The 24287-nt window shown below is 37.4% G+C and overlaps 1 protein-coding gene and 1 pseudogene across 4 annotated transcripts in view; both read right to left on the bottom strand.

The window, feature by feature from the left end:
• The window catches only part of LOC139151851 (xanthine dehydrogenase/oxidase-like), a 33729-nt gene extending 30223 nt beyond the window's left edge, over positions 1–3506 (bottom strand). The window contains exon 1 of one of the 4 annotated variants that reach the window (XM_070724870.1): positions 3353–3506. In XM_070724870.1, coding sequence (XP_070580971.1) covers positions 3353–3403 — 51 coding nt within the window. In that variant the 5' untranslated portion in view covers positions 3404–3506. Of the gene's footprint in view, positions 1–2394; positions 2803–3352 lie in introns of those variants that run through there. The other 3 variants (XM_070724868.1, XM_070724871.1, XM_070724869.1) reach the window with 3 other exon arrangements.
• Positions 1–24287, bottom strand: part of LOC139151850 (xanthine dehydrogenase/oxidase-like) — a 94757-nt pseudogene that overhangs the window by 52065 nt on the left and 18405 nt on the right.

The raw sequence follows: 24287 nt of genomic DNA, 5'->3' as shown, positions 1-24287 counted from the left end.
CACACAAGTCTAGTCTATAGTGAGTCCGGCGGCTCACGAAACAACGTTTTAGAGATGAAATAAAAGAAGTTACAAAAGCAAGAAATTTTATCTCCTGCAAATGTTCATACAGCGCCACCTGTGGTGTACGTCAAGATGTCATCCCTATATAGTCATTCAGTGATTTTGCTATGATAACAGCCTTATTTATTCACTGCGTTCGTTTTTTCTGTGTTTATGGCCTTTCGCTTTTTATCCACATTTTATAATATTAGCTACATTAACAGCAGACGGCAATTCAATACCAGTTATGAAGTGAAAATGCTCACGTGTATATATAAATTTAAACTTTTACCACATGTTTGCAACTTCATTGAAAGTGTTATGATCAACATCATGAACAATATTCATCACAGATTACTTATAAAGGCACTAATTATACAAATATGTAATTAGCTGCAAGAAAAATACTTAGTTTCTTTGACTGCTGTCATTGTGGCACCACTTTATATAGCAAATGCAATTGCCTTTGGTCAAGTCCTTCAAGCTAACTATGCAAAACTGTGAAGGGTCATTAGATCTGCAAATTATAAATTAGCTGACAAGAAAATGCGAAATGATTTTCCGTATTGTTTTAACCTGGTATCATTGTTTTGCCAACTTTGATCAAGTAAATTCCGGTATATATCCCTAATTAGGAAAGTTTATTAAATATGAAAATTGGGAATTGGCTGAAATAAAAAAGTTTGATGACTTTGAATAATGTTGTATTGAAGTATCTTCAATGTACATAGCAAGTTTCATCAACTTTGATATGCAAATTAGGAATTCACTGAAGAAAAAATGTTTAATGACTTTCAATAATATTGTATCATAGTATCTTTACTGTACATAGCAAGTTTCGTTAACTTAGGTGGAGTCAATCAAAATATATATCCTTAAGATAGAACGCACCTCGGGGACAGACATTCGGACTCTCCAATTTTTACAATTCTCTTCTGATATACCACATGTGGGGGTTCATTTTAAAGCTGTTGGTGAAAGGAAACTTTTCACAGGCTTAGTTTTTCGAAATTCGAAAATTTTTATTTTTCTCTATAGAGTTAACACAGGGATGGCGGCCATTTTGAATTTCTAATATCGGTAAATCTTGGGTAATTTGTTTCTCTAGTACCAAGATGTGCACGGTGACCCCCGATTTTTATTCTTGATTTTGAAAGAGAATGATTGAAAGATTCCTTGAGGAAAGTTAGAGCAAAAGTTTAAGTCTTTCAATTTCGAGGTGCATACTACCTTAATGAGAAAGTTCATTAAATATGCAAATTAGGAATTGGCTGAAGTAAAAATGCTAAGTATCTTTCAATAATATTGTATAAAAGTATCTTCAATAAACATATCAAGTTTCGTCAATTTTGGTCAAGTCAATTCAGATAAATATCCCTAATAATGAAAGTTCATAAAATATGCAAATTAGGAGTTGGCCGAAGTAAAAATGCTGAATGGCTTTCAATAATGTTGTATCATAGTATCTTTAATGTATACACAGCAAGTTTATCAACTTTGGTACAGTCCATTCAGATATATATCCCTAATTAGAATAGTTCATTAAATATGCAAATTAGCAATCACTTTCGTGTCACATATGCAGTTAGTGGATGGGAGATATTTAGCTAACGTAGGCATTCCATTATCAGACTGCTGGCAATTCTTCAAAGAAAAGGTGATACAAGCAGCTGGCAAGCACATACCATTAAAGAGAAGACCAACACACAGCAGACCAAAATGGCTATCAAGAGATGTACTGCATGTGATAAGGAAGAAACATAAATTGTGGAAAAAGTTTTGTGTCTCTTGTGATCGTAATGACTTTGAGAAATACAAGATGCATAGCAATGTAACTACAAGAACAGTGAAAGAGGTAAAGCTCACATTTGAACAGAGATTGGTGTCTAAAGTTACGGACAATCCCAGGCTATTTAGTTCATATTCAAAGCAAAAGACAGAGGAAACCATTAGACCATTAACAAAGGAAAATGGAGAAGCGATTTCTTCAAGCATTGGGAAAGCAGAACTGTTAATGATTTCTTCTTATCTGTGTTCACAAGTGAAAGTGATCTACCACCTCCGGAAATACAAATGTGAAAGATGGATGTTGCTCAGAAACACTTTCAACCATTTCAATTGAAGAGAGCATGATAGAGACAGAGATTGGGAACTTGGATGCAAACAAAGCTAAAGGTCCAGACCAAATAATGAACAGAATAATGATCGAATGTAAAGAGCAATGGACTTTTCCACTATCAATAAAATTTAGCAGATCTTTAAAGGAAAGACATATAGCAACTGATTGGAAGATGCCCAATGTATGTCCAATATTTAAAAAGGGGAAGAAAACAGTACCAGGTAACTACAGACCTGTGAGTTTGACATCAGTTGTTTGCAAGCTCATGGAATCATGCCTGGCACAAAACCACTATTTCACTTCCGGGTTCGTTTTTTCACTTTCGGGTTTGTTACCCACGAAGATAGTTCGGAAGAAAAATAGTGCAGACCTTGAAGTTTTGATACCTGCATGGATGCTTGTTTAGTTTGAACTTTAATGTCAAGTATTTTTGTAAAGATAATTTTCTGCCTGAATCAAAATGCAGAATGATGTGAATAATGGTTGAAGCATTCAGTGGTAATATGACGAGTTCTAGGGCCCATAGAAATCATAACAATAAGCCTGAAATTTGTCAAAAACTGTCCTCAGTACTGATATGTTCGAGTCGTTTTTGACAAATGCATCCACTTTTATCATATTTTTTAATTCCTGATGCATTTTATATTGCAAAACCAGGCCAAACTGCGCGTCAATTTTTTTCACTGGCTTAGATGGCTTAATGAAAGCATTATGGGGTTGTTCGCACGCGCAGTACAAGATCTGGCCATGTCTAAACCGCGGGCGGTTTATGCAATGTCTTACCCATTTTAGCCGTTTTGATTGAATTGTTTTACAGTCTTTTGGATTTTTGAGGAAGAGAATTATACTCAGTCTCTCAGGACTTAATGATGACAGTGAAAATAGTAATCTTGGCAAATATTTGGCCCCACCAAGCTGCAGGAGTGTAGTACGGAAGCAACATTATTTACGGCCTTAGGGTCGGAGGAATGACCTCTAAGATCCAAAATCTGTATGTAGGCCCTTGTTTATGGACAGCTTTGGCTGGAGACCTAAACATTGTCCAAAGTCGACAAATTTCGACATGACTCTGGTCCCATACACGTAGGTCACATCGCTTCTCTTGTGGATTGTGCACAATGACCTTTATGCCGTCAGTTGGTGGCAGGCGAAGAGGCAACATTTCAAAATGTTATTCAATGCACTTCTTACCTTCTTCCCGTTTACAAAGATTACCAGAGAGTCACTTTTTGGAGCTGCCATTGTTGCTACAGTTCACAGCAGCTGTGTGACCTCTTCGTTTGCAACCGGAAGAGAATCAACAGCTGATTTATGCGACTTACACTAATCGGCCGAACAACAGAGAGGTCACCACTACGTCACAGTAGTGACGTTCTGCAGAGAGCCTCGAGCACAGTCACGTGTGATCTATTCCGCTCTCGGACTATGCGCCCATAGACGTGAGTATATATGCCTGGGTTTTTCTCAGGCATATATATATATATATATATACGTCTATGGGCGCATAGTCCGTGAGCGGAATAGATCACACGTGACTGTGCCTCGAGCAACAGTTTTACGCCAGCAATGGCGGTCTCTGGGTAGTCATGTCGGTTAAAGCTGGAAAAAGGTGATATTTCAGTGAATTTTAAGCGGATTTCTGGTCGTGGTGAGTCCCTAATAACCAAGTTGTCGATGAGTGTTGGCAATTTGTAATTTGGATGGAAACTTTTCGAAATATCGCCGAACAAAGTTCGCTATTCTACGCATTTTCCCATAGCTGTGGTGGCGGGGGTTAAAATCATAAAAGTAAACACCAGCCCGTAAAAGGCAGGAATCCCGTCTGAAAACACCACAGCTATGGACCCACAGCTACACTTGTAGATGCTAGGTGTGTAGGCCTATACAAGGTGTATACACTTTGTGTGCACCGATTAAATGTGTTGATCGATTTTTTACAGTTAATAATAGTTAGTGCCTCCTTGAAGCATTAAATTCACCATTTAGGGCAGCCTCATAGCGTTTTTCCTGCTACAGGCCGACACCGGCAGATGGGCTGCAGATACATGAAGTAAGTGCATTGATCGTAAAAATTACCATGGGGATCTGGTAAAGCAACATGAATTTCTCCACTCTTTGATTTACTATTGAAATATAATTCAACAATTTCGAAAAATAACATTTCAACTCCCCAATATATAGCATGTCAATACAAGCATTTAGGTTGCCATGGTAACCACATAAGGCATCGCATAGAAAGCCGTTACAACTTCATGCTTGACTTCCTCTATTTTTAATATTATATAGGGCTCAGCCCTTGTGTCGCGCCAGGGGTTAAGATTGGCAATGTTATTTGTATTGATTCATGATAAACTGTAATTGTTACTTCATAAACGTTTATATGACAACTATGCCCAGTTTCCCTCTCTCTGATGAAAGCAGTTCACGTACTTACACGACGTCAAACCCTGCAGCAGGGCAGGTATAGATTTTCTGTAGCGTGTAAAAATTTTGGACAAAAATTGGCAATTTTTACAATGATAACAGCCTATGGCGTTAAACAAGGGACGTATTATGCAATAATTATCATTGCAATGGTAACCGCACTACCCACCTTCCACTTGCAAGCTGAAAACTATAGCGTTCCGTCTAAAAACTTGCAATTTTTGATTCTAATTATTGACACAGGGGGCGCTCTTCTATAATTCAATCCCAGCATTCTTTGCGTATGCCCCCGTTCATATGCACGACAGTTTTCTCCGTTTATCTATATCAACGATACTTTGTATCAGCGACAAGGTGTATAATAACATTTACTGGCTAATAAAAGAGGTATATTTTATAAAAGGCATGTTATATCATAGTAATTTGTTTCGTATTTGTTTATTTACGAGTACTCAAAAAAAAACATGGCGGCGCCCATCATGAGAAAGAAGGGTACACTTCCGGTTACTCGCATAGTATATTATGAATAAGCGCATGCGTAGTCAGTAAGCCGCTGGCGCGACTAATATTATATAGGGCTCAGCCCTTGGTGTCGCGCCAGGGGTTAAGATTGGCAATGTTATTTGTATTGATTCATGATAAACTGTAATTGTTACTTCATAAACGTTTATATGACAACTATGCCCAGTTTCCCTCTGATGAAAGCAGTTCACGTACTTACACGACGTCAAACCCTGCAGCAGGGCAGGTATAGATTTTCTGTAGCGTGTAAAAATTTTGGACAAAATTGGCAATTTTTACAATGATAACAGCCTATGGCGTTAAACAAGGGACGTATTATGCAATAATTATCATTGCAATGGTAACCGCACTGCCCACCTTCCACTTGCAAGCTGAAAACTATAGCGTTCCGTCTAAAAACTTGCAATTTTTGATTCTACTTATTGACACAGGGGGCGCTCTTCTATAATTCAATCCCAGCATTCTTTGCGTATGCCCCCGTTCATATGCACGACAGTTTTCTCCGTTTATCTATATCAACGATACTTTGTATCAGCGACAAGGTGTATAATAACATTTACTGGCTAATAAAAGAGGTATATTTTATAAAAGGCATGTTATATCATAGTAATTTGTTTCGTATTTGTTTATTTACGAGTACTCAAAAAAAAAAACATGGCGGCGCCCATCATGAGAAAGAAGGGTACACTTCCGGTTACTCGCATAGTATATTATGAATAAGCGCATGCGTAGTCAGTAAGCCGCTGGCGCGACTATTAAAATTTGCAGTGATCATATTTTTAAAACAGCTTACAATGCGAGTTTCTGACTGCAGTAGCATTGTCAAAAAGTGTAATCTTGAGGAAATTTAAATGCTAACATTAAAAGTTCTATGTGTGTTTCATCAAAAGAAATAGCAAAGGTTGCTATCTTTTTTACCTCCATGTTGTCACTCACGCCATTGATAAGAAGATTGCCGTATCTATTTCTTGAAAAATGTTGTCACATATCATATTTCGCCGAAAATTTACAAATGGTGTGAAAAATGCTTATTTTCCAAGAGGAATCGTTTTGTGTTTACGTTGTTGTCTTTCAATAAATAAATTAAACTACGTTTGATACTTATTTATTTTGACTTCGTCTGCCGTAGTGTGACAATGGGAAGAGCGGAACTTTTGTTCGGCACGGTTTTGTATAAACGAACATATATATGGTGCAATGATTTTGCAGCACAGTGCAGGCATACATAGATTCCAGGTGGTATCGCATCTGTTTATTATAAATGTATATTAAAATCGTTCTTGCACAGCTACAACTGAAAGAACTTCTCTATATAGCTATTTTAATATAATCCAACTTGTATCGAACGCCCATCGTGAAACCATGTCTTTTGCGTCACGTCAAAAGTACAATTAACGTATCGAGAAAAAAAAGTTGAATGGTCCCGTGGAATCCAAAAGATACGAAAAAAACCAAAGTGAAAAATGACAAAGGAAACCCACAGTGTCTTAAAAAATAATCTCTTCAACGCTTGAAAAATATTACAGAACGGAATCTATCACGACTGATTCTGTGTAGTTGAGAGCGAAGTGTTAGAGTCTCTACATGAATCTTGCTTTACATGTCGGCACACAAGTCAGGCAGAGTTATATGTTTATTTTACCTGGCTTGTGTCAGTCAATGAAGCTTAGTCACAATGCGATTAAAGTAGTATTACCGTAGACTGAATAATCACTTAAGGTGAGCTACTGATCTTAATATGTCAATCAAAGTTGATCAAACAAACAAACAAACAAACAAACAAACATATCGAGTCGGTGATGTGCAATTTGTCTTTTGAGTAGACGTTGAGCTGCACAATCAAATGTGAGAAATGCAGTTAATGTATATTATGAAAAAATATGCCTGCGTCTACAGAAATTATGTAAATTAAAATGCATCGCCATTCCATAGTAATGTATTGCGCCCCATTTGGTATCTTGTTGATATCTGTTGCGACAAGGGTGACTGTGCACTGACTGGACACGAATCAGGGTCTGACGAAAAACTCACAGTCGAATGTGGTGTTGTCCTGTTGAATACGAATAAAAAACACTTTGTTTGAACCGAATAAATATTGCAGAGTTTTGGCAACATTAAAGATTACAGCACTGACGACAGCTGCAATATTTAAACAACCTTAAGTGAAAGAAGAAGAAGAAAACAAACAACAAGAACATAACAGAAACAATTCCCGGGCATGGAAAGAGGATTATGATAAACATCTTCACCTTAAAAATCATCACTTTTCATCGATTACAATTTGACAGAAAATATATGATTCAATGGGGATTGTATGCAACTTGAAAATTGAGCAACATCATTGTATTTCACTCATTGCCAAATGATTCAGACTTTTGCTTACATTCACATCCTTGGTGAATTCATCAGCGCATGCCAGTCTAATCCTTTCTGGCGTGGCAGGACTATCCAATCTGAATGGACCATCAATTCGAGCGTCGGCTCTAGCTGATGATACCGCATCCTTTATGGCAAGATGAGCTGCAAATGCCAGATGAACTGGTGGTTCTCCAATAGACTTTTTGAAAATTAGTGAGAAAACATATTGGGTTAGCAAGCCTAGCAGAGACTTCCCTAAATCATAGACAGCACAGCAGCCTTCCGCTCTTCTATGACTAAACTAAAGAAATAGCTCATTTATCAGCCAGAGATTATGAAACTATTTGTACGCTGTTTTGTACACGTTTGAGTATAACATGTATCAAGACAGAAAATACAATACAATTGCATTTTTAAAGGAACCTACGCGACATTCTAGAGAAAGCACGGCTCTTTTGTGTAAACCTTGCAATAAGCTTGCAGTGTTTTCCATTGTGCGGTTACTTTCACGAGCATTTCCTCCTAATTGTCTGAAAGATGTTAATTAGTGAAATAATAATAGTATGGCTATCTGGTGGCTATATTAAAGTTTAGTCCGAAACTATTGTGCCTGTACATAGAATAACATAGTTTTGTGCGTTATATCTAGTTTGGTCGTAACTAATGAAGGCATGTCTGTACAAAGATATGGAACCGAATCTGTAGAATTTATAAAACGACAATTCATAGATACCCCCGAAGGAGATAACCGGGTCACAATTCTCAAAAAGAATTATGTTAAATACACAATGACTATGCAACTTTACATTCTGTGAAGTTTTTGCCATCAATTTTCCCTCTTACCTTCGATGAAAACAATCCAACTTTGCATGGCGCCCTCTTCAACAAAGTGACATTGAACTGGCTGGGATATCTCGAATCTGTGGTATTCTGTACATTCCTGGACCTTTAGTCAATAGTTTCCCTTCCTTGGAATATCTCAGTTCTTCTAAAGTGTACAACCCATAACCTTGCAGGAATCCACCTTCAATCTATGAAAACAGACGACGGTTTAGAGTTACATTTAGTCTTTAAACAGCGATTTTGACTCTCATTTCTTTTCTTGCCTACATATTACAGATTGCACGGGTTCATTAAACCTGTCAATAGCTCAACGTCTTGGTTTTGTTAAAATTTATTTTTTTTCACATAAACTCAGAAAGTGGAAGCCATTTAGATTTTTAAATAACAGTAATTTCAGGTTATTTGTTTCTTTGATCCACACATTTTCATGATGGCACTGGATTTATACAGTTTGTATTACTGATAAGATTCCATTCAGCAGCGTACTTCACAGAGGCAATTTTTTTATTATAGTCACAAAGTACCTGTCCGATGTCCAGTGCCGGGTTCAAACTGTCTCCCACGTCCATGACTATATCTGTACGTTTCAACTGGTGATCTCCTGTCAAGCAATCAACTTCCACTTCACAACACCCTGCACCATAGCTGAAATAATACTGACCCTTGCTGTTCTTCGGGTTGTCCCAGTTTACAGAAATAACATCTGGATACCTATACCAAAAATGAGCAAAATCAATTTTCGGTAATTGGAGCGTTTATTGGCATTTGATATGTAAATATAGAAACACTTTGTGACTGCTGTCTCTCCAAATATATTTATTTCATGTCAGCCTTTTATTCATGTCAAAGGCCGCCCAAAATATGTGCTACGGAGACTCAAAATACACTCTTCCCCTTCATATGCAGGCGGTGTTGGTATTCGTCACTGTCGAGACTGTTCTTAATCTGTAATGTTCATCGCTATTAGTTCGGGAAAGTAAACTATTTGTGACCAACAACAAGCAAAGCCATGCACCTACTTGAAAAAGCCAGAAGCAGACAGGCTAATTCTTCTCATGTATGCAGCATTCACCTAAAAAGTAACACAAATCTATAATTCAGTGTAAATTCGGTAATGTCTTGATCGGATTCGAACCCGAAACATGCAGAAGACACAAAATAGACCAGCAAAGACATCGCAGTCGGAACCACTCGGTTTTATTCCCACCCCTACCTAATGTAAAGTAATGGTGCTTGGTCTATCGCACATGTGAAATAATCGCAATCGTACCAATCCATAATCCAATGACAGTAGGTCAGAATTCGTAGGACAATAGTTGTAAACATAGACACAAAACAGCACAGAACAGACGGTAAATACACGGTACACAAACAACGTCATATTCATGAAAGAAAGATATATGGACCTCAGGCCAGAAGACCAAGAAGTGATGTCAGGTGTTTCGAAAATAGTAAGCGCATCCTGCCCCACATGCGGCGCCCGCCATATATCAATCTGTAACAATATCACCGATGCCATCAGTATTCATTTGTCGAAGAGAGATATTGTATTTATCTACCAGCTTGCGATACCTGCCAAAAAAGCATTTGAATGTAGAGACAAGTCTTGCTCTGGTGTAACCTTGATTTAACAGTTTGTAAGAGAGATGGCCATGTCTCTCTACAAAATCACCATATGAACTGCATGCTCTTGCATATCGAATAAGCTGGGAAATGTATACCCCATAAGCTGGTGAGAGTGGAATATTACTTGTGAGGTGTGGAAAATTGTTTATACTAAAGTTGAAATCATCTCTCTTGTCATATAGCCTAGTAGAAAGGTGACCATTAGAGTCAAATTCAAGTAAAATGTCCAGATATAAAGCAGAAAAGGCTGTTCCTGTAGTTTCTTTAATCTCCAATTCTGGAGGATAAATCATAGCGAGATATTTACTGAATTCAGAGTTATTCATTGAAATAACATCGTCTATGTATCTATATGTTAGATTGAAAGTTCGAGCTACAGAGACCTTTTTCTGTTTGATTAAGTTCCGGATAAATTCTGCCTCGTATGAGAACAGAAATAAGTCTGCAAGCAAGGGAGCACAGTTAGTGCCCATATGAATTCCTATACACTGTTGGAAAATGTGTCCTCCAAATTCTACAAATATGTTGTCGATGAGGAAATCAAGCATACTGATAATGTCTTTCTCGGTATAAAACAATTTAGCGCTAGTAGCATTTTTAACAAAATATGTAGAATTATACCCTAATACTACATATTTGTAACGGCGTGAATCGTTTTTGTAGAAAAATGCTTGGTTGATGATTTTTTCAAGCATTCTTTCAATTTATTAATTGGTATTGTGGTATACAATGTGGAAAATCGAAAGTTTTAATAGATGTTATTTTTGAAACAGATCTTGATTTCAAATTTTCCAAGAGTTCCTTCGAATTTTTGTAATATCCACATATGATTTATACCACTCCGAGAAAAGACAGCATCACAGTATGCCTGAAGTCCCCGTTTAACAGTACAAAGAACAGAAGTCAGTATCTTCGATAACTCTGTTGTTGAACATTTTGAAGATCCTGCGATAAACCTAGCTTTGTAAGGTGTTTTGTAGAGCTTTGGTATCCAGTATAAGCTAGGCAACTTATTATGGTCATCCTTTGTGGTAATATTAAAATTATCCATGAATGACTTATGGTTTGCCAAAATTTCAGATTTGCTGAACATTGATTCTCTGTAAATGGAGTTGGTGGAGATCTTAGTTACACCAAGTTCGTCTATAAGACATTCAAAATAATACTTCTTACAGACAAATACAATGTTATTGGCAGCTTTATCAGCAGGAACGACAACATATTTGTCATGGATATCATTCAAACACTTAACAGCATCAGGATCTTTAAATACAGAATAGGGTCTTCTACAAACATGTGATCTTAGTCGACCAATACGGCCACGAACTATTTTCCTCACAGATTTTACCCATTCTGACAGTGTGTCCAACTCTACATCCTCCCTTTTAGCCCATTTCCTGGCATATTCTTCAACAGAGTCCATAAGGATCTTAAAATTATGATGCCAGTTGATCCTGCGAGGTTCTCTGAACTTGGGTCCACAAGATAATATCTTACGAAGGTGATGATGTTCCACCAAGCTCAGATCACCAGTGATGACATGGCCAACTGGAGTGTATTTGAAGGGAGATGTAGAGCAGTCACAGGATGCTGGTGTTTGAAGGAATTCATCAATTTTTAAGTGCTGCAGTGCCTTATTGTAATTGAAGATTTTATTGGAGATTGTCTTGGTGTATTGATATGACAGAATAGGTACAGACTGGTTCTTAAAGTGTACAGGTATAGTTGATGTAACCTTTTTGTTGTGAAGTATATTGCTGATATTAATGGCATCAATTCCTTTGTTATTAAATGGAAGATGTATGAAATGACGATGATCATCAGTCATAGGTTCTGCACGAACAGGCTTGTATAGTCTGTATAGTGCAATATCAGCAATAATACTGACCAGTCTGTACGGTTGTTTGTTCGGATCTGTCAAAGACAATCCCAATGCATAGGCATGCAACCTTCTCAATTCCTTGATGGAAATAGCAAATAATGAAGTATGAATGTGATGGAGATCTAAAGGCTTCTGTAATAAAAGAAGCAGTTCATGAAATTTATCATGGCAGTTATGGCATGATTTTATTCCAAATGAGTACATTTACAAACTTATGGTAGGCGCCTAAAATGAACTGGATTCAAACGTTGTTAAGTTCCAACAATGTTTCCTTCAATAATCGTTTCTGCCTAGGAAAACTGAAAGGCATTAATTGTCGTTAAATGGTGTACATTCACCATACACGCTGTTCCAGCACCCTCCACCCTTTAGTTTACCATACTTCATACTACACATGCGATCAAAGCTACTTCTAGCGGTGATTATTTCTATAGAACACTGTTTCATGCACTAAAATTTGAAAGGTTGATGCTTCATTAAAAGAACCCCTCTTTTGGTAATCTTTAATTTGAAGTTAGGGAGGACAGATCTTCGGAGGGGTCAAAATAAGAAAACGTATTTTAAGCACTCTTAGATAATATATATTATTTTTGAGTTGGTAGATCATGTATTCAATATTCTGTCAAATTTCACACGTTTTCAGGTTCTGCTCATTTGAATATATTTCAAAATTATCTGGGCTTCTTATAGCAATGCTTCTCTTATATATTATTTTTAGTATTTTGACAACTTCTCCTAAGATGTTATCATCGATATCTGACAACAGATTCAAGAGTGCTTTTGCCGGACACCATGAACTGATGTACTAGTATATGACTTTACAGATGTTCCCACATCTCGACATGATATTATACAAATATTCGACACCGCTTTTGGAACAGCGTTCCAAACATGATGTTAATTTAGGCATACACTCTCAACTTGTTCACCGTAGATTGTCAAGGTATGTTTGCTCACAGCAGCATAGTACTGTAGCTTGTGTAAAATTGAGTTAAAAATACAATCCCTACATCAATAATTTTACTAGCAATATCTTAATGCACCTGTTCACGGCCCACTTACCCAGCCTTCCCATGATCCCTTCGGATTCTCATACATTAATGGTTCAAGTCTCTCCATCAAGGTTTCACAAGCGATCTGTTAGAATAGGAAACATGAACCAAACAACAAGTAATATAACATCATCAGCAACCAAGATTTATACTACTACTACTACTACTACTACTACTACTACTACTACTACTACTACTACTAACATACTTAAGCGTAGCATCTAGTCTGCAGGATTGCGGAAATTTAGAATGCCATGCCCCTCCCGTCAAAAACTGAAGGGGTTGGTCACACATTAGGAGTATACTAATCATACTTCTTCGTGATATACACGTACCTATTTACAGCTAGGTAACGATGCAACAAGTACAATTTATAACGTCTCAACAAAATAACAGCTAGGTGAGTTCTTTGATTTAACTCTCTTCCCTTCTAACATATTATTGTACCTTTACATTTTGTCGCACTTGAACAAGATTAGCTTCAATAATCGGCGGGAAACCCTGACATATAACAGTAACACACGGACACACAATATAAATTATTTTTATACATAGACATTCAATGTATTAATCATATTGTTGATTTTAATGCTCCTGATTAATCTTTTCTATTATATGAAGACATGTCCCACATATTCTTATTTTTCTAATTTACACCATGTTTTGGTCACATGAATGTGAACTTCATACTGTAGCTTTTACCTAAAGGTTCGCCGAGCGTGTTTTTTTGCCCGGTATAACTTTTTTGTGAATGTTCTTTAACTTTTCAGTGATTGGTTAATGCCAGATTGATATGGCCACCTTTTTTGAAGACAAGCAGATGTAATTTGTGTCAGAAATTTATGAAAATATATGCAAATCACGGAATATCTTGGCTTTGTTTCATATGTTTTGAACATTTCTAAAGAAAACCACCCTCTTGCTGGGTCAAATTGCGTGCCATTGTCCAATGTCATCCTTAAAATATTATACAACAAAACTGTACTTTTGTTTGGCAACATTACGAATGGGAGTGGGGGAGTAATTCTTAATTTGGCTTGAATGATTTTGATACCTTTTTTCAATGTCGACGATTCTTGGTCACATGCAAAACTTAAATACCCGTTTTGCTTTATTAAATATATTTTCAAATGAGATATTATATCTCATAAATTAAGTTTTTGACTGAATCAATTTTTATTGAGGTAATGTTCATGTTGAGTAAATTATAACTTTCCGGATTATCTGCTTTTCGAAAATAATAGAATGAAGGGTTTTACAGTCATCTTTGATGAGTAATTATTTCCTTAAAAAGTGTTTTGGTAACATGTAACGTGCCCTTAAATCTTACTTTGACAGCGTTTCCGTACAAATCAGTTCCTGCTGACGCTCCTGTTACCGTTGCATTCGGCACCTTGTCACTGCTGGTCTCGTTGATGTGGATTCGTTCTGGGGGAATGTGCAGGGCACGGCTAGCGATCTGTACAGTTTTGGTATACAAGCCTTGACCCATTTCTATGCCACCGTGAGTGATCAACACAGAGCCGTCTAGGTAGATGTGTACTAGGGCTGAAGCCTGTGATGGTGAACGGAAATCGTCAAATTCATTTTAAGGACGAATTTTATGAGTTGAATATTCGGTTTAAATATACATCATCCCTATGATATAATAGTCAAAATCTGTCAGCCGAGGTTTTGATACCGGTGTATGTAAAATGGCCTTCGGAAATACCTAATTTATGGTATGTCCGAGCCGATATGAGTGAAATCAGTTCAAACATTTGATACCAGTGAAGACATTTCTGTCACCGACAACATATTCAAACGTTCGTGTATTTTTATTCGATGTGGCCCTTTTTGCCTGAAAATAAAACAATTTAATTAGATATGACTGATCGAGCTAATAATGAGATGAAAGTGGCCAGCAAGGACAATCTGTAGTTATACATTTTGAAAAATATATAAAAAGGGGTATCTAAGACATTGTTTAAACTTTCAATTATGTGATATCTAATGATTATTTCAGGATTTTGAATTTACAAAGCACTGTAGTCATTCCGTTGGATGATATTATTGACTGACTTAAAGCTCATTAGAGACTCTGGAGTGCTTAGGGGTCCTGTGTCGCATTGCAGAGTTTCTAACCTGATGACCAATTAAAAAGTATTTGAAGTGCAGCATTCTTTCTAGGTTCATAATATGCAGATCAGTGAAGAAAGTTACATAGATGCATAATGGATCTCAGCTAATCACACGTACTTTACCTTGCGTTCCCACCATTGGGCTGTGGGATGACGAGGATTAAATCAACACCACAGGTGACTTAACATCACAATAGGGCTTGGATTTCGACTTATATCGCTTTGATTTGCTTACACATTAAATATCCAGTGTCCGTAACTTTACCAAGTTATACTATACATTCAAAATAATGTTCGCTTTGGGACGGCTGTTGGATGTAATTCAATGTGCGATAACTTTATACAGACTTAACAGACACAATCAAATGCAAACCTCATTCATCGATCCAAAACTGACTAAAGCTCATTCAAATTTCAAAAGTCAAAATTGAAGCCTTGACCTACCTATGATTCATCATTAAACTCACTTTTCAAATGTTATCCTGCACAATACTATACCGGTATATTCATATCACTTTATATGTATTGGAGACAGTTCCTCAATGACCATGCATCAAACATGTACAGCTGCTTTTAATTTTCCTTAAGAAGCTAATATTATTATTGATCCACAGTCATTATGGCACTTAAACCTCAAACACACAGTTAAACGTTACACAAAATAAATTAGTTTTTCGAATAATGCTAATTACCTGGTTCATAAAAGGTGCCGGTATTCCGATTATCCTTTTCACAGGTACGATAGCCAAGCCCTTCTTCTTCCAACGATTCTTACTGTGGAGAAACCATCATTTTAAGTATCATGATAAAGCAACGCTAGGACCCATATACCTCATTAAACACTATTATGGGTATCTGGATAATTTAGTTTACGTGTTCGAGAGCAAGTATCCATTTGCCCGACTCAAAGGGTCATTTATTCAGTGACCATATACGGACATCAATATAAATAGAGCATGAATAGACATTCGGAAAATTCTGTCAAAGAGTAGTGATATTGCACGTCTACTGTTAAGCGGTTATTTGACTGTTACTCATTTCCATGGTGGCCTACACTGGAGCAGCAGCCGACTGTAGCGATGACACAATCAGACGACCGATTAGTGGCGTAGGAAGCGGGGACAGAGGGATAGGGGACTATACCCCCAACTTTCAAAGGTTGGGAGGGCCTCCCACTTTTTATATCGGCATTTTTTTCATATCAGCATATCTACATCCCTTCCTTAACAAGATGTATGTCGCATGTTAAGCTGTTAATACTTCAGTGGTAGGTAAAAGTGTTTTCTTTAATGTTCTCCAACTCACGTAAGTATAATGAAATGGTAATCATTTCTGTACCACACAGACATATTCACTTTTTATAAGTAACTCTTCTCACGGTTTCTAATCGCATGTTTTACGCGCTTACTTGTGAAGATATGAGGGCTGCAGATTTAAATGGGTGTTAGGATTGCAGGCTTGAAGCGGATCGTAGATTGCAAAGCCCGACCACATACGTGTCGTGAAGAATGTTTTCTGACACAGAAAGCATGCAATACTACCTCTCCAATCTATGTTTTACTTTTACTGTAGTTCTCAAATATGCTATTAACATCTTTGAAATTGTATAAATCTGCGTTTGCTGCTCAATGTTGATTTTTTTCGCATTGAAAGTTAACTACAACCCCTTTCATGAAATGGTATAGTCCCTAAAGGCGGAATAATATCGATAAGTGAGACGGTCGCCATTACCCTTTTGCAACCGTCATGATACATCGTGAGGCAAGCAAGGTCGACTTCTATCGATTTCGCCGCTAATTTCAAAGTGTCAATGACTGAAATGTCTGTTTTACCATGAATGACCGTTTGCAATTTGCAGTGATAGAACGACTTAAGAGGGCTCTTTACAGTCCCTTAGTCAAGATTGAGATACTACTGTGTAATAAACTGCTCCTGCTTCTACTGTATTTATCTTATTCTTAAGACGTTTTGAGGAACACACTTTTCTCATGGTTTAATATTCTGGAAACAAATCCCAGAAAGTATAAGATCTGTTAAATCAAAATCAAAATTAAAAAAAAAAGACTTGAACGTCACCTCTTGCGTATGTAATGTCACTTTTTTATCATGTATATTTTACATTTATTATTCATGTATCTACCTAGATATAAAACGTACATAAATAGCCAGACTAATTATTCAGCATAACGCTCTATGGCAAAATGATACATTTAGCTTTAGTGAATTGTTAGGGGCTGAAATCGATTAGTATAATACTAACTTCTAGTCCCTACTCAATTGAATAATCCTTAATGAGTCTGCATTTTTCTATTTTTCTTTTCTGTTCATTATTTGGAAATAAATATCCTTGAATCCTTGGTCAAATTTGAGATATTATTATGTAATAAACTGCTCCTGCGCAAGCATTTCTGACTGAAGAAATTATTCGATTTTGACGATTGGGCGCCAAAACTAGGTAAATCTGTGTATTTATGTACACCTAATTATTAGTATTAATGTTCATGACTAGACTACAGTGGTTTCAATAGGAAAACGTCATTCGTCTCTCCGAGCACCACATAAGGACAAAAGGGGACTGTCACAAGCTTTAACATTGCTTGATTCAAAGTGAACAATTACCGTAAATTATTGTGGCAATAATACTCGCCAGTGACCGGAAATTTTTCCTTGGTAACAAATAAGACAGCATCCATGTGATTTCTCATAATGCATGTTTTGCCTACCTGTTGAAGTCTTCAATCAAAATTCTTCGTTGGTAGTAGTCACTCCTCTTTAGACACTCATCCCAGCATCTTCGCAAATTTACAATGTCGGGGAGTTCTTGGTATATGATGTCCACATCCCCTTCTTTATACAAGTTTATGTCACGTATCTGTTGAATTAGATTAATTACCATAAATCTTATCTCTTCGAAGCACAATACGTGTTACGGCATAGGTTTTGAGCAGAATAATTTTGAACAAGCGAGAGCAGCTACACCAATAACAAACCCCGTATAACATTTTCTGGTACAGTTGTTATCTCGTCGACATATGCCTATCCGACACCTACCCGAATCTTATTCTCAACTTAGCAGCAAATGATAGAGGAGAGATGTCCAGCATGCATCGGTCATGATACCTTTGAACAATTTCAATCTTTTGATTGCACGTTCTTAACACTGAATAATGATAAATATAACTCTTTGTGTAAACAGCTTTGTTCGCTGTCACGTTTAGTCAAATCAAGCCCAGTAGTTCAGAGACCAAAGAACCAAATTCCAAAGACTTATTTGACGTTTTAGAATGAAAGTTCTTCGCAACTGCTCCTGCACTGCGATTGAGACAATCCCCTCCCATCCATCACTTAATTTCACTCATTGTAAGTAAAATCCCAAATTGCCCTACTTTCCTCTTACCGCGAAATGATTTCGTGTTTCACATGGATAGACTTTCTGCAATTGTTTTATTCTACTGTATCTTTAAATAAGTGAGTCAATCGATACTCGATAACTCAGCACAGAATACCCAGATTTTCATTAATCCCCCACTACTCAAAAGAAAACCAAAACAAGTCAAAACCAAACGTATTTCATAAACAAGCTTAAGTCAAAACAAAAACCAAAGTAAATTCCGCTTTTCCACTGTAGTTACTAAGGATACACAAATAAGCCATTATATGAAACCATAAACGTAGAGGGGCAGAATGCAGGACTCACAAACGTTTGTAAATCTACTAGTATGGTATCAAATAATAGCGACATCTTCATGAAAACCCGAAAGTGAAACATAGTACATTTAAATTATTTTAATAGGACTGTGACCAAACACATGGGTGAAGCTTTGGTTCATTAATGTTAAACTCTCCTCCTTTCACTTCTTTATTGAAAATAAATGTCTGCAAACGTCAGTGAAATAAGACTGTACAAAATTATAAACAGTAGCACATTTCAAGTTTTTAGTTCAACTGAAACACGGTGTGAAAATAACGTCAATGGATACTAGTGATACTGTTTGCTTGTGCATATTCACTGAATGCGAAAGTCCATTAAATGTGTAGATCAATAATTAACTCATATCTTCTCACTTTTCTCACTTTTCTCATTGTATGATTTGGCGAGTTGTCTTGACGTGTCATCAGTTTGTCTTTCGCTGTACGCATGTATGCTTGGTCAAGGCATTCATTTTCTAGGGTGGACTGGAGACATTGTTCGGAAAGGATGATGTAATTTTTTGCTATTTCCTATTTTTTAAAGTTATTAATCATTCTCTCAGTATCATAACCACTGTACAACAGAAATGTGTCAATTAGTTTGCAGAAAAACAAGCTATGAGCTACATCACACACGTTTTCGGTAAGAAAAAACCGCTAATTATACATTTTGCAATAAAATGACATTCAGTCGACTATATTGGATTTGATAGCAATACAAATTGACGGGAATTTGTACGCCACACTTACTACACCTGTGCCAAGTTTGAATACAATCTGTACAGGCATATCTGAGAGACTGCTCCGCACGGACATGTGGACTGAAAGTGATGTACTAAATCCCCTTAAAGACTTCTTCCTGCGGGAATTTAAAAATCATAGGAGCTACCTTTTCAGGTGGTATTCCTGAATTCCTTGACACAGCATCCATTATCATCTCTATAACTGCCATGGGCTTTGGTGTTCCAGCGCCTCTCATCGCAATACAAGGTGCAATATTCGTTTTACATATCCTGGTCTTGATGTCATAGGCTGGTATCTTGTAAGCATTGTCTGCGTGCTTTATCATTGTACCAGCAATCTGGAAAGGGAAACCTGCATTGTAAAGGCTGCCTAAGAAGTACTAATTTCACCTTCTTAAAACATCGTCCGTGTTATCTAAAAGATGGTAGTATTTATATCAAATCATTAAACAGATAATTCCGACAAACACATGAAGAAACGAGAGGTCGTTCAGACGTTTTATTTTTGAATAAGCTGACAAGACTTTGCAAATTGACCATAGGGTGGCTTAGACTGAATATTAAACAAGTAAGCATAAAAACAAACAAAGTGATAAACAGCCTAAACGAAAGAAATAAGAAAAACGACAACTAACAAGTAAACCAACAAACAGACAAACAAACTCAATCATGAACATTCTGATACCTAAAGTAGCGAGTTCGAAACTCACAAACTCAGTACTTTATTAAAGCGTACACTGTAATATGTATAACAGCTTTAGCCACAGTGGAGTATACGATTTATGAAAGTACGATTTCAGATGGGTTGCGCTCTAGCCTCAGGAAAGAGCAAGCTTTATTTTGACGGAACAATTTTGTATTCAAGATTCTATGACGTACACTTCCAAAAACATACAAGCAGTCATGGTAAAATCAGTATGACGATAAACACAACGTACTCGAAATATGGTCGGAGATGATATGTTTCGTCTTAAAATTGGATCGATGAAAGTTTTTAATGATTCCAAGTATTTGCTTTGACAGGAAAGGGCGCGTAAAATTACTTTTAGGACATGTAACCCGTTTGATTGCACTCGGTTCCATCTCAGTTCAACGCCCGGAATAACAGACCTCACTGTTATATTCCAACTTAAGCTATATGTTCTTAACTTTCAGTGTCACAAAACAGGCCTTTATTGCCGTATTTGTGTAGATTGCTGAACCTTGGCAAGGAAAACGACAAAGTACATGAATAAATTTGCATGGACTGGCTTTATTTCCTAGCAGCTTTAGGTAACTTTATGCCTGGGCATGTCTCTTGTGTTTCATTGTTATGCTTGAGTAGCCATACTTTGCAGTTCAAAAAGAAAGAAAAATTCATTACCACGGCAGACCATCCCTCGATACAGCCGCCGTTTAAGAACATCTCCAACTGCAATGCCTTCAATTGACCATCTGCAGTGCAACCAACTTTGTAATTGGCAAGAACAGAATGTCTTGTACCGACAAATTGCATGTCTTCATCTCTTCCCAGAACGAGTCGGACTGGTCTACCAACTCTGTATTAAAGTATTGTACAGAATAGAATTTTAATGATGAGCTTTAAGAGAGGGAACTGTTTTCACGAGGCACCGAGTAAGCTTTGTCAGGTCAGTGACTTTCAAAGCTCTAGCCGCTGTCGTTCAAATGCAGTTGCAAGTCTTTAACAAATCAATCAAAAATTCTAGTACACATGCCATGTACGTCATGAATTTCAAATTTCGCCAATGTTAAAATTCCTCATAAATAGTTACAAATGGCATCGTTGGCAATTCATCTGAATTTAATGGAAATTACCTTTCTTAATTCATAAATGAGACAATCCTACAAGTAGCAGTTTTCTTAACGCATCCAATTTTCATGGAAATGACAATACCAAATTTATGAATGAGAAAATCCTACATTCCTTCAAACCGAGTCGAATAATCTTATGAGTTGTATAGCCGGCTGATTATTTAATAAAATGGATTATCTTTGAACACAAAACATCAACGTTGACTCATATAGTGTTACCGCTTCAGTGGAAACATATCTTGTCTAGAGGAATGAAAACTATTGTAGACTGCACCTGTAAGAGTGTGCTAGAATGTTGCAAATTATCACAGGATTGAAAAGAGTGCTTCTTCACCGAATGTCTGCTATTTTACAACACTGCAAACAGATCTCGGATATGGATACCCATGCCATCAACCCTGCATGGACCAAAGGAAGTTAAAGTAGAAGGCGCCTCGAAAGATTTGAAATTTTACTCAAAACTTCCTCAAGGAAACTTTAAACCTTTCGTTTCCAAAATAAAGAATAAAAAACTGCGGTGAATGGGCAAAAATTGGTATTAGAGATTACAGAACAAATTACTCAACATTTACCGGACACCTGAAATCCAAGATGGCGCCCTCCCCGTCTTTTCTATATGAAAAAGTACATTTTCGATTATCCCGATTCTAGTTTGTTTACTTCAAGGTAGTGACGTGAAAAGTCAGAAAAAAATGCAAACTTGCGCGACGTGGGCAGTAAATGAGCAGTTCACACACTGCTTTATTCCTACTCTCGTCATAAAAGATGCTGACATACTCATACTCACTTTTTGGCAGCTACTGCGCACATCTTTGCCACAGATATTGATGGTTGTTCCTTGCCACCAAATGCGCCACCGAGTCTTCGGATTTTTGTGGTAATTTTATTGACTGGCACCTCTAGTGTTTCAGCAACGTGCATCTGAGGGACAAACAGTACAAAGCCAAATAACTAATATGCTTTCTATCACAAGAAAGAATACACAGATTGATATGCTTACAGAGATGTTCTCTTGAAATGGATTTTTACAACTAGTATTGTAATATGACATGTTCCTCCGTGTAGCTGTCTTTCAAAAACTAAGTCTTTCAGCTTTACCTCGTCTGAGCACTAAACTGTTTTAGTACTGGAACAAGTGACCCATGTGGGTAAGAAAAGTGCAACAGGACAACGCAAATCAAGCAAAACGAAACGGATCCATCAGTTCAGTTTACGAACTCATGAATTCGGGTTATGTCGGTTCAAATTGCATTGATCACTTTTCGAAGTCATAATTATTGCATTTAGAGACGACCGGATGCAGCTATATAATCTTTCTCATCTGTTTATTTTCTAATCTCTGCAAGAAAGCAAGACTCAGGAATCTGTCATTCGTTTATGGAACAGCAAGAAAGTCAAGCTTTACTCGCTTTGATGGAAATTTATCAAAAACAGTAATCATTTGTCACGTGAACATTGTAGTCCATTTGGTAAATGCCTGCACCGCTATGGGACCCACACTGATGGTAAGTAGGAAACATCCCGTGTAACACTACCAATAATCTTAAATTTTTTATGAAACTACAGCTGCAAAACCATGCTGTTCCATCAACACTGACCTGTACTTCGTGCAGACATTGCGATGCTGAGATAATTAACATCTCGTCCCCTTCTTGAGGTCGGGCAATGCAACTCTGCGTCTCCATGTAGTAGTGGCTTTGAGCACCGACATACACCTCCCCTTCCACCACATGGTCAGATGTTTCCAGCTCTGCGATGACGTCACCTTCTTCCAGGTGTCGGGATGGTTGATTAAATGAATTCTGTTTTATCGCATCCTGTTTAGAGAGCGGAGGAAACTCTGTAGCTCATTATCTTAGCGAGCAACTTACAGTACATCAAATGGTATCGTCTTTTGTTAATAATTGAACATAAAGCCTTTACTAAAACTTATGAACGCAGCAGCGCGTAGGAACTACTTGACAAATCCCGATAGCACACTAAAATCCCATCCAGTAGTGTTTCTGGCATCTTTGAGTTTTGTCATGTTTGGAAGTTTTTATAATGTTGCAACTTTCTTGTCAATTACATATCCTGAAAATGGGCCTTCTGGTCTACTGGTGAGAATGAGAGAAAATGATGATGATCCGATTGACAATCGGGTTTCAGAGTTACTGAGACAGCTGACCATCAAAATTAATATAACAAATAAACATATAATAACGCGGGATCTGCATACCTGTATACTCAGAACGTACTCCAAATCTTCATAAGCAACTTTGACAAGTTTCACCGCGTTGCGGGCCAATTCTAATGTCTCGGCCAAAATCCCTCCAATTGGTTGACCAACATGGATGACCTAGTCAAAGAAGCCAAATAGCAATTGTTATGAATCGGTTAATGATCTCATGGTCAGTTACTGGATCAGGCGATCCATCAGATGTACTTTGTTAATAACACTTGGTCGATAGCTCTGCTGGTGGTCAGAATTGACCCTGAGGCTGTCTTACGCCCAGCTAAGCGATGCATTCATTGCTATGATAAAGTTCTTGTGTGATGTGTGATAGCGAGTATGTGAGTGTGGATGCTCTTTGAACTCTACAGTGTGTGCAAAGGCCGCAGTCAGAATAATTGTAATATCTTAGCTCGGTTATTGAACCTCTCATTTTAAGGGGCGGGGGATGGGGTTTGCCGAGTTGACTGTGATGTCTTCGCTAGTTCACTTGGTGCCGTACGTTGTGAATTCGAATCCAATCAAGTTCAGTCATAAACTAAACCAGTATCATAATTATTTGTCTGGGATTTTTCCTTATATTATTTAGAAACAGCATGCCTTTTCCGAGGCAAACGTTTCACTGTCTTCATCCGACGGATTTCGAGCAGGCCATGTATTTTTGCCGGGGACATCAGCAGCACCTACGTAACCATGGACACCATCCAAAGACAATGCAGCCGATGGATCAACAGATCTAGCAGAGAGAAAAGAAGAGGGGCTAGTAATTAAGAGCCTCGGATATCTCTCCTTGATTCTGGCATATACTTTTGGTGAAAAACCTTTGTTCCCACTATCGGAAG

The sequence above is a fragment of the Ptychodera flava genome, chromosome 15, assembly GCF_041260155.1.
Source record: "Ptychodera flava strain L36383 chromosome 15, AS_Pfla_20210202, whole genome shotgun sequence".
Lineage (NCBI taxonomy): Eukaryota > Metazoa > Hemichordata > Enteropneusta > Ptychoderidae > Ptychodera > Ptychodera flava.
This window is presented reverse-complemented; position numbering and strand designations above follow the sequence as displayed.